The sequence below is a fragment of the Peromyscus eremicus genome, chromosome 17 (genome assembly GCF_949786415.1).
Source record: "Peromyscus eremicus chromosome 17, PerEre_H2_v1, whole genome shotgun sequence".
NCBI classification, from domain to species: Eukaryota; Metazoa; Chordata; class Mammalia; order Rodentia; family Cricetidae; genus Peromyscus; species Peromyscus eremicus.
In genome coordinates this window covers 54,147,790-54,159,959 of record NC_081433.1, presented here as the reverse complement: position 1 = coordinate 54,159,959, position 12,170 = coordinate 54,147,790, and the positions used below count along the sequence as shown (strand labels likewise).

Below are 12,170 nucleotides of genomic sequence, written 5' to 3'. Positions count from 1 at the left end.
CAGATATTTTAGGACAGGAGAGAAGTCGTCCATGGTACTCGCTGTCTTTGTGAACCTGCTCTATGTCAGCACCTGGCTTCTCCCGCAGGGAGATTCAGATTTGAATCCCAGACTTTAGCTTCAGAGTGCAAGTTTGGTTTATGTTTTCCAACCAACAGTGCGTGTCTTTCCAAATTTCACTAGCTCATCACTGTACTTTCTTTATTTATGATTTTTTTTTACACTTTCCTGTGCTCTGAGAATTTCTCCTTGCCCTAGATAACTTAAGCACGTTAATGGGACTTTTATTGATTGTCATAAAAGTAGCTGAGCAACTGACGTAAAGATGATGGGGAGTTGCTTTCCCTGGAATGAACCCTTGATTTTATTTTGACTTTAAAGATTTTCTTCTGCAAACATTAGGCTACCTTGATGACTTTGCTAACTGCAGTTTTTGGTGTAGCAATCAATGAGGTAAGCCTTTACTGGTGTCTGTAGAGACAGTTAAGCTCCAAGCTCTGTCAGTCTATGAATACCGACACTTTCTCTAAAGAAGTTATCTCATCTAATCATGGTCTCCCACCTCCATTCGCTGATGGTAGAGATCCAGCATCATTAGCTAATTAATTGTTTCATGTGCCTGGTATTTAGAATGTTATAAAGTGTAATGGAATTACTGAGTTGAGAGCAGTTAATTGGATGTACTTCAAATATATTCTTACCAAATGTTATACCTGGCATTCTTTATGAATACTTAAAGGCTACCAAAAGAATACACTGATGAATTTACATCCCATTGAAACAAACCATCTAGAACAGTTTAAAATTCTTTTTACATGTTGTTTTGAACCACCTCACAATCTAAAAATGATGTTGAAGACACTGTTTCCTATATACCTTGGCCATGCTTCATGTTTTTAAAGAGAGGAAAATGTGAATTTAAAATACTTTCCACCGGTTTTGAATGTCCTGGAAGGATAGATAGGATGTACTCATTCCTCATGTCTGGAAATCCTGCCTTACATAGGAACTGAATATTCAAATCCTTCTTCCAGGCTACAGCTGTGTGTGTGTGTGTGTGTGTGTGTGTGTGTGTGTGTGTACCTCAAGATCACACAAGGGCTGAGCAACACAAAGAACTTAAAAGCAAATTGCAGTATTAACATTCCACTCCCATCTTATCCCCACCTCTGTAGTCCTATAGGAAGATGGTTCCAGTCGAGTCAGGTATGGTGGTATACAAATTTTAATGTGTGAAATATTATGTGACATAATCACATAGTTAAAGGTTGATAACTAATATTCAAGTTTCATGACTTAGATAAAACACAGCTGTGGACTCCTAAGGAGCCACATCTGTATTAGATGCTAACCCTCCCTGTACATATTATGCTATCAGATGCGAAGAGTGTTTAAATAGTGCCTTTTGTCAATACTTGTGGTCAAAAGAAATGTTCCTTTGGGGCTGGAGAGATGGCTCAGCGGTTAAGAGCACTGACTGCTCTCCCAGAGGACCTGGGTTCAATTCCCAGCACCCACATGACAGCTAACAACTGGCTGTAACTCCAAGATCTGACACCTTCATACAGACATACATGCAGGCAAAACACTAACGCACATAAAATAAAAATAAATAAATTATTAAAAACAAAATGAACAAAAAGCCAACAACGAGAGATTAGGCTCTTTATAGTCTCCTTCAGTCTTAACCCCTGTGAATGAAGCTTACAGTTAAAAAAAAAGAACAGTTCCTATTTTGTAAAGAAATTATGTCATTTCATTAATAATCAGATAGAGCTTGATGAGTTGCAGCAACACATTCATTGTGATGGATATAAGCAGATGTATTTTCTTCTTCTGGTCACTGTTAATCCTGAGATTTGCCAGAGAAAACCAGTTCCACCATTCTGGGCCAAATTAAAGCAAGTTCTATTAAAATACTAAATACTGACCAAGATGGAATTTGGTCAGGGCCACTCCTGGCTCTGAGACATGTAATGTAGGGTCTTTTATGGACAAAACTCGTAGGCCACCATACTTTCCCCTGAGGCTTTGTTGTTCTTTTCCAACCACAAACAGGTTAGCTGCAAATCACTGATAATGACATATTAAGAAAGGATCTAAGTTGTATTTAAAGAGTTATTCTACTGGGATAGATTTTGAGTTCTTCCCCATTACCATGTTTAATATGTTATGCCTCTCCCAAATGTGTGTGTGTGTGTGTGTGTGTGTGTGTGTGTGTGTGTGTGTGCATGTGTGTGTTGGAAGACAATATAAAAGGGACAACTTGAGTATGTTATTTTTCTAGATTCTTGCTTTCAAATTCAGATATATGTCTGACTAAATTGAAATGAAAATTTTGTGCGGGTAGAGGATGGGAAAGGGACGAGGGAGGATACAGATGCTGGGAAACAACTTGGAACTCCCTGAGGGACAAGAAGAGAAATTCAAAGACTCATGAGCAGGTCATTCAGCTCCTTCAGAACGGTATCTGCTTAGCATATAAAGAAAGCAAAGCGTGTGGAGTACCCATCATGTTCTACTTCTGCAGTGATCGCACTGGGCCCAGAGAACCAGAGAGTCACCTTTCGGCATTTGGGTCATCCCAAGTTAAAAAAAAAATACATCTCCCCAAAGGTAATTTGTAAATAGTTTTGAGACCTATAAAACCATTTACAGATTTTTAAAAAATCAAGTCTATGACAAAAATAGGGCACATTACTCTCCCTCCCCATAATTTAGAGATTGAATGAAGAGTTACAATGGCTGCATGGCTAGCCCCCCATTAGATGCCTAGTGGGATATTCTTGTTTGCTTTCAACTCTTCTCATTCTGGAACTCATCATGTTTATTTCCATGCATTGCTCTTTCTATCTGCTTTAGCTTTGCATGTAATTTAAATAGAAAAGCAGCCCTGGGCTGATTCATTACTTAAATTGCAGTCCCCACACTCCCTTTGGATATAGAGGCATCTATATACATAGATATGGTGTGTGTGTGTGTGTGTGTGTGTGTGTGTGTGTGTGTGTGCACATGTGTGTTCAAGGCTGCAGTTAGGAGGCAAAAAGATGAATAAGTTAAATGGTAAATTTCAGGGCTCAAGAATGAATTATACACAGCACATCACCCTTACATGTGTCCTTGACAAGTGTTCTGTTGACTCTGACTGAAATGTTAGCTTTACACTTGCCTCACAGTCTTACTATCATATTCTAGAAAAGAATTAACACAGATGAATCTTATAGATTCAATCTTGTAGATTAAAAATATGCTTCTATTTCTCTTACAACTTGATGAACAATATAGAAAATAGTGACTTTTCATTCTACCCCTTTAGTAACACATAAAACATTGAACCAATCATTAAAAGAAATTAAGCATAACCTAGGACACATCTTACAGAATAAATCATTCTCTTACTATCTAATAGTCAACTTTTAAAAAGTTTAGTGAGTTCGTGTTATTTAGTGGATTCTGTCATCTAGCTGTGTGACCTCAAAAGTCAACATTCTCATGCTTCTCATCAATTCAATTTTATTGAATTGTAATTGCATTATAATTGTATTTTTCACATATACACAGATAATATGTATATTTCTATGTGTTTATATATCTGTCCACCTTTAAAATAGCTAGAAGTTACACAGTATACAACAGAACAAACCGATTTACCTGAAAAGACATGGCTGCATTTTGCCCATTCAGTCCACCATGGGCCAAGCATTCTCCATGAACATTAGTATGTTGAGTATGTTGGCAGAATCTTATCAAGGAGGAAGTTAAGTCTGAGAGCAAGCCTGCTTTGAAGGGTCCTTCTCCCATCCCTCTCCTGCCCACCCCCACACCGTACCTTCCGAAGGGGCTTGAGCTTGGTCTCCATTATGAAGTCATACTTGCAGAGCTCACAGCATCGTGTGTCTGAGCTCTTGATCCACTGGTGGAGACAGGACTGGTGGACAAAGCGCAAGGTCCCTGTGCAGCGACAGGGTGTGATGAGAGGGCTCTCTTCATCTCCTTCGCAGTGACAGATCCTGGGGAAGGATGCAGCAGAAAGCGTGAGTTCTCCCAGAGGACACTGCTCACCCAAGGAGTCCTGCCTTGCTTATATCAGGCTGTATTAGAAACTCTAACCTACAATCTAGAACTCATGGACTTTTTACTCCAACTTGGATGGTAGAACCAAACCTGTGATCAATATCCATTTACTTTCACATGATAGTTATTGGACTCAAGTCATATGAGAGGGCATATGAGATATTTGCACACAAGAAACACATTTCATTCTGACAGTGAAGCCATTTAAAGAGCAAATCTATTGAACTTAGTCTGTTTAAAAGGTTACTGTCTATGGTGTTTCATATATAAAGGTCATGGCTTAGAAGTATCTGAAAGAAGCTGGGTGTGGTGGTGCACACTTTAATCCCAGAACTCGGAAGGCAGAGGCAGGGGACGTCTCCAAGTCTGAGACTAGCCTGGTTTATAAAGCAAGTCCAGGACAGCCAGAAACATGTAGTAAGACATTGGAGAGAAAGAGAGACAGAGAGACAGAAAGAGAGAGAGAGAGAGAGAGAGAGAGAGAGAGAGAGAGAGAGAGAGAGAGAGAGACAGAGAGAGACAGAGAGAGACAGAGAGAGACAGAAGACATACTCCAAAGAATGTTAGAGTTTGATAACTTCACTAGGTTATTTTGATGCCACAGTTACAGGGTCACATTGTATGACTTACAAGTATGGGATATTACTACTATGGAAGAACTTTGAAAAGCTTTAAAGAGAAATCAAATTATATAGTTAATATTGAAAGTCTAATCTGAAGTATTACCAAGAATTTCTTAGGGAAATGTACATTGATTAGGTCACAATGAACTGTCAATAACTATCATCATATAACATTCACAAAAATTCCTGATGCCATAGAATTCTAGTTCAGTAAATCTTATTGTTTGAAAATGTTGACATTTCTGTCTATCAGTTCAGGGTCCTATTAGTTTCTGGATTAAAGTGAATTCTAGTTATATAGATTTACAGTCTTTGAATTCTTCATTACTCTCATTTTCATATTTTAGAAAGTTTTCTCCTTGGATGAGACAAACTTTTCATAATTCTAAGAAGCGAATTAAAAGCTTAGCCCTTGACTGGAGAAATGGGTCACCAGAGGAAGCCCTTGCTTGCCTTCTAGTGTTAAGCCCTCAGCTGGAAAGGCCAAGACCCATGTAGAGCTGGGAGGGATAGTGAGTCTGTAACCCCAGCTAGGGTGAGATGGGAAGGCAGTGAAAGCAGCCTCCTTGGAAGCATGTGGGACAGCTGTGGCCAACAGCTAAGGGACCCTGTGTCTACCGAGGTGAAGGTGAGGACTGAGGTCTTCTGACATCCACATGTGTACTGCACACATGTGCCTGAACTCACACACATGAATATGCATGTATACACATGTACTTGAATCTTATACATAGAAGAAAAAATTCTTAGACCTTCAATAATTTAGTAATTTAACCAGCTATTGAGAGTGGTTAATAAACTTCACTAGAATTATTGCTTTACAGCTATTCAAAATACAAGCACTGAATATAATATTTAAAAACCCTTTAAATCTACACAATGATCCAGTGGCAGGCTGGAAGAACACATAAATCAGTCTCTGCTACTTCCTTCCAGGTGTACACGCTCATCTCCAGAAGCAGGAGTTTTGAGGAGAGGTAAGAATCTGCTCTTAAATATGCTGTCTCCCTAGAGAACTAGAGGAAGTGAGGCGGTTGCTCACATAGCTAGTGCAGGAAGTTAGAGGAATTGAAACCCAATGATCTACCAACCTTAAAAAGAAAGTATATGACAGAGTACATGCATATTTTGTATTTACTTCTTAAGTAAGAACAAAGCAAAGAGCACTGACTTCTATACCTTGGAGTAGGCATTGTTGGGTAAGAACAAGTTCACAGTCACCATCCCCCTTTTCCTAGTTGAGTTAGGAAGTTAAGGGTCAGCTGAGTTATCTCATATAAAAAGCCAACATGAGGGAGGAAGGTGAAAAATTATCTGAGTGCCCATTTTTAATGTCCAATCCTATAACATCTCCTTTATCCAGACCTAGGGCACAGACACTGAGCTTGTCATTCTTTGTCCCACCCTGACATTGATGCTATGCCACAGTTGAGGGCTCCCTAGATGTTGAATAGTTAATATGACATCCTATAAAAATAGCTAGTGTTACACATATGTGTGTTTTCAGGGCTGGCCATTTGATATTGGACAACCAATCGGTGTGTTTTTCCCTGTGAAGGACCACCTCTCCTGCCCCCAGCTTCCCTCAGTTGTCCATAGTTCTTGGTTGAGGCCTCATGGGCTTTTCTCCATTCAGCTGGTCACATCTACTGTTGTCATCCTTGAATTCAACAGGGGATATTTAGGAATATAATGTATATAAAATACATATATACATGAAATAACAATGAGAAAAGAGGCCATGCATTTTAAGGAGAGTGGGGAGGGGTCTGTGGGAAGCTTTGGAAGGAGGAAAGGGTGGAATGCAATTAAATTACAATCTCAAGAATAATCAAAATCTAAACCAAACAAACAAATAATAGCATTCAGTGAAAGAAAACAAAATTTCCACTGCACAGAATTTGGTTACAATTTTATTTTTGTAGCCACTGAAATTACAGAGAATAAGAAATCAGAGGATAGAAAGTGATACTCCCCTGTCCTCTAAATTAGTTGTTTCAATTAGTACACAGAGTAAGCAGCTTCAGATGGTGTTTTCATACATTCACTGTGCTTGTTGATTCTCCCCTGACTCCCTCTCCCCATCTTCCCTTCCCCATCTCCCTCCCCCATCTCCCTCCCTCATGTCCACCTCCCTGTCTCCCCCTCCTCTTCTCACTGGCTCCCCTTCTGCTTTCCTGTCACACATGTTCTATAATCCCCATGTCACACATGTTCTATAACCCCCATGTCACACATGTTCTATAATCCCCATGACACACATGTTCTATAATCCCCATGACATGTTCTATAATCTCCATGACATGTTCTATAATCCCCATGTCACACATGTTCTATAATCCCCATGTCACACATGTTCTATAATCCCCATGTCACACATGTTCTATAATCCCCATGACATGTTCTATAATCCCCATGGCACACATGTTCTATAATCCCCATGTCACACATGTTCTATAATCCCCATGTCACACATGTTCTATAATCCCCATGTCAAACACGTTCTATAATCCCCATGGCACACACGTTCTATAATCCCCATGACACACATGTTCTATAATCCCCATGTCACACATATTCTATAATCCCCATGCCACACATGTTCTATAATCCCCATGGCACACACGTTCTATAATCCCCATGCTGCATATGTTCTATAACCCACATGTCACACATATTCTATAATCCCCATGACATGTTCTATAATCCCCATGTTACACACGTTCTACAATCCCCATGTCACACACGTTCTATAACCCACATGTCACATATGTTCTATAATCCCCATGTCACACACGTTCTATAACCCACATGACACACATGTTCTATAATCCCCATGATACACATGTTCTATAAGGGATTATAGTGGCACACATGTTCTATAATCCCCATGACACACATGTTCTATTAGGGATTATAGTGGCACACATGTTCTATAATCCCCATGACATGTTCTATAATCCCCATGACATGTGCTATAATCCCCATGGCACAAATGTTCTATAATCCCCATGTCACACATGTTCTATAATCCCCATGACACACATGTTCTATAATCCCCATGACATGTTCTATAATCCCCATGTCACACATGTTCTATAATCCCCATGACACACATGTTCTATAATCCCCATGTCACACATGTTCTATAATCCCCATGACACACATGTTCTATAATCCCCATGTCAAACACGTTCTATAATCCCCATGGCACACACGTTCTACAATCCCCATGACACACATGTTCTATAATCCCCATGTCACACATACTCTATAATCTCCATGCCACACATGTTCTATAATCCCCATGGCACACACGTTCTATAATCCCCATGTCGCACATGTTCTATAACCCACATGTCACACATATTCTATAATCCCCATGACATGTTCTATATTCCCCATGTCACACACGTTCTATAATCCCCATGTCACACATGTTCTATAACCCACATGTCACATATGTTCTATAATCCCCGTGACATGTTCTATAATCCCCATGACAGACATGTTCTATAATCCCCATGTCACACATATTCTATAATCTCCATGTCACACATGTTCTATAATCCCCATGATACACATGTTCTATAATCCCCATGTCACACATATTCTATAACCCCCATGTCACACATGGTCTATAATCCCCATGTCACATATATTCTATAATCCCCATGACACACATGTTCTATAATCCCCATGACATGTTCTATAATCCCCATGTCACACATATTCTATAATCCCCATGACACACATGTTCTAAAACCCCCATGACACACATGTTCTATAATCCCCATGACATGTGCTATAATCCCCATGGCACACATGTTCTATAATCCCCATGGCACACATGTTCTATAATCCCCATGTTGCATACGTTCTATAACCCACATGACACACATGTTCTATAATCCCCATGACACACATGTTTTATAATCCCCATGGCACACATGTTCTATAATCCTCATGTCACACACGTTCTATAACCCACATGACACACATGTTCTATAATCCCCATGATACACATGTTCTATAAGGGATTATAGTGGCACACATGTTCTATAATCCCCATGTCGCACACGTTCTATAACCCACCTGTCACACATATTCTATAATCCCCATGACATGTTCTATAATCCCTATGACATGTTCTATAATCCCCATGACACACATGTTCTATAATCCCCATGTCACACATGTTCTATACTCCCCATGACACACATGTTCTATAATCCCCATGACATGTTCTATAATCCCCATGGCACACACGTTCTATAATCCCCATGTCACACATCTTCTATAACCCCATGTCACACATATTCTATAATCCTCATGTCACATATGTTCTATAATCCCCATGGCACACATGTTCTATAATCCCCTTATCTCCTTTTCTCTAAGATCTTCCTCCACTCTCATGTCCCCTTTCTAGTTTTATGACATACACTCTCTTCCATGTGTAGAACACGTTTTCCATAAAGATTAAGATCTAGGATCTAGGATCCATGTATCAGAAAAAGAATGTGATATTTGCCTTCCTGATTCTTAGCATTTTTTTTTTTTGCTCAACAATAAATATCAGTTCCACCCATTTTCTTGGCAAATGCCATGATGAATTTTCATTATGGATGGAAAAAAATAACACTGTGCAACTGTACCATAAGTTCTCCTTATCACTTCATCTATTGAAGGGCATTTGGACTGCTTCATATCTTATGTATTATGACTAGAGCAGTAATAAACACAGATGTGCAAGTATCTCTGTGGTATGATGTGGAGTCTTCTAGGATGTACTCAGGAGTGGTATAGTTGGGTCATATGGTAGTCCTAATTTTAGTTTTCTGAGTACTCTTTGTACTGATGTTCACAGTGAAGATGTCAGTTTATCTTCCACCAGCAGTGAATAGAATCTCCCTCCCCCACATCCCTAATAGTGTTATTTGTTCCCTTGATGTTAGTTCTTCTGCTTGGGATGAGATTCCATGTTGAGAATGGAAACCAGGTCCTCTGCAACACTAGTGAGCACTTTTACCACTGATCCAACTCCTTAGCCCCTGAGGACAGTTCAATATAGACTTTTTGAGAAAAGAACATTTCAAGGCAGTCCCCTACCTTGAAATGTTCATGGCTTTCTGGTGTTAAGAACAGCGCATACATCAGCAGTAACAAAGCATGCTCTACAAATGAGTCACTCTAATCCCTTTCTTCAAATAACCAAGAATTTAAGGAAAGATTAAACATAGATGTAAAAAAAAAGTCACAATGTAGATGAAATCTCATGATGTGGTCTTAAATCTCACTGCTTCTGTGGACAAAAGTTCTTACTTGAAAAGAAAACTTAGGAGTTAATGCCATCTGATAATTCCTCACGGAAAAGAAAAGATTATGGCAAACGCTCTAGAGCTGCCCAAAGACTCAGGCTCTGACTCTTCCTGTCACGAAAAAGGAAATTTATTCATAAGTAGCTTTAAACAAAGACCTTGCTGATTACCGAGTCAACCTGACCTTGCCAGCTTTTTGCTGATTATGGTCCAACTTCCTGTCTTAAAACGTCTCTCTTTTTAGAAAAATCGGTTAAAATCTTTCCCTGAAGTAAACCAGCAATAGCCTTTTCTCATAAAATTGAAGTCATTTCCCACAGGGAAAATCAAAACCTTGATTCATTTTCCTTTCCATTTTGCACAGTGTACATTTGCATGTTTTTAGTATTTTGAACTTTTTCTAAATTATCCAGTTCAAGTTGTACCCCAAAGCCATGCTTAGGTTGTTCTGAAAAAAAAAAAACAAAACAAAACAAAAAAAACAAAACAAAAAAAAACTAAGAGCAAGATATCAACTGCAAATCTCTAATAAAAATAAAAAAATTGTGATAGTGCCGTTAAAGAAACAATTAAACAGTTTTAAAGTTGATGTGCTTCACACAAGTCATCATTGCTATGGTACAGATGGAAACATGGCAGCGAAAACACAAACAGGTTGTTCCCTACAGGGTGATTGTGCAAACACAATTATGTTAGCCCCATAATAAAATTACATTGTAACACATTTGGGGTGTGAGACAGTTTTATCTGGTGGGACCTTGAAGCTTGGGGATTCGGTGACCCTAGGAAGCTGTTCTGGAATCATGTTGTTATCTGACATTCAGAGATGAGAACAAGCAGAACCCAGAGTCCCTTGGCATTTTGGTGTTTGTCTACAATCAGGTCAGTGCATGTGGAGATGTTTTTTTTATACACAAGACTTGAATTAATGGCTACTTCCTCATAACTTTACACACACAAAAGACACCTATGCCATGGGCCAAACTACGTGTTAGATTTTTCTGTGGCCAAAACGTGCTTACCTTCATTGCTCTTGTGTTTGAGTTGAAAGGAAAGTAGCCTGTATTCTGGACCTCATGTATCTTTAAAACTTTAAACATCATGTCTATTATTAGTATTATCATCATTATTATTATTAGTGTATGTGGGTGGGAGATTGTGTACACGTGTGTGGGTAGGTGAAACAGCACCACTGCCTTCCTGCGGAGGTTATAGGCAAGCTTGTGGGAGTCACAGCCCTCCTTCTACTGTGTGGGACTGTGGGTTGAACTCAGGCTGCTGGTCTTGGTGGCAAGTACCTCTATCTGCTGAGCTATTTGGACGCCTCAGCCCTTAAATATCTTAAAATGACTTCTACCTCGCATCTACTCCCTTGCCAAGCCCTCTTGGCTCAGTCAGAAATTTTCTTTTTGATAAATTAAAAACAAAAACAAAAACACTTGAAGTCATCTCTGTGAGGATTTCAGGAAAACTTTGAGCTTTTTCACAGGCAAGGTGGAAGCGGCACAGAGAATTAGACATTAAACTACAGGTAAGGAAAGGCTCGGTTATTAAACAACAGCCATAAAAAAAAAAGCCCCAAAGTATTGAGAAAGAAGGGATGGAAATGTTTTTGGGTGAGTGCAAAGATCTGTGGACACAGACACATTTTCCTGAGAGAGGGAGAGCGAGAGGAGAAAATGGCAGATAGAGATGAGAAGGTCGGGGACAGAGCTGTGGGGGTTCAGCTTTCTCTTGTACAGAGACATGATTGGACACTCACCACAGGGAGGAGGACCTAGGATGAAGGCCTCACATGTGCTGTAAATGGTTAGAAAAAGCTGCTTGGAGAAAGTGATGGGAAACTAACCAAGTGCAGATGTGAGGGTTGTGGCTCAGCCGTGAGGTCCCTGGGGAGAGCGCATGCAGGGATTTATAGTAAATGCTTCTAACACTGTGGTGTGACTTGACAGCCTTTAGTGTGAAGAGAGGAGACCTGCAGTGGATAGCACATGTCACGGTCCCCACGTTACTGGCTTAGACACAGGAAGGACACAGGAAGAAGGGCTCCCGCACATCAGACGAACACAGCGTGAGGCCTCTAGTCCTAAACCTTGACCCTGAGCCCGCACATACGTGAGACTCTCTCATAGTTGCTGTAACGTGGGGAAAT

At 39.8% G+C, this 12,170-nt stretch overlaps 1 protein-coding gene across 4 annotated transcripts in view; it reads right to left on the bottom strand.

Annotated features, from left to right (window-relative positions):
- The window catches only part of Marchf1 (membrane associated ring-CH-type finger 1), a 323,570-nt gene that overhangs the window by 43,678 nt on the left and 267,722 nt on the right, over positions 1-12,170 (bottom strand). For all 4 annotated transcript variants that reach the window (XM_059244763.1, XM_059244764.1, XM_059244765.1 and 1 more), the window contains one exon: positions 3,830-4,010. In XM_059244763.1, coding sequence (XP_059100746.1) covers positions 3,830-4,010 — 181 coding nt within the window. The remainder of the gene's footprint in view (positions 1-3,829; positions 4,011-12,170) is intronic.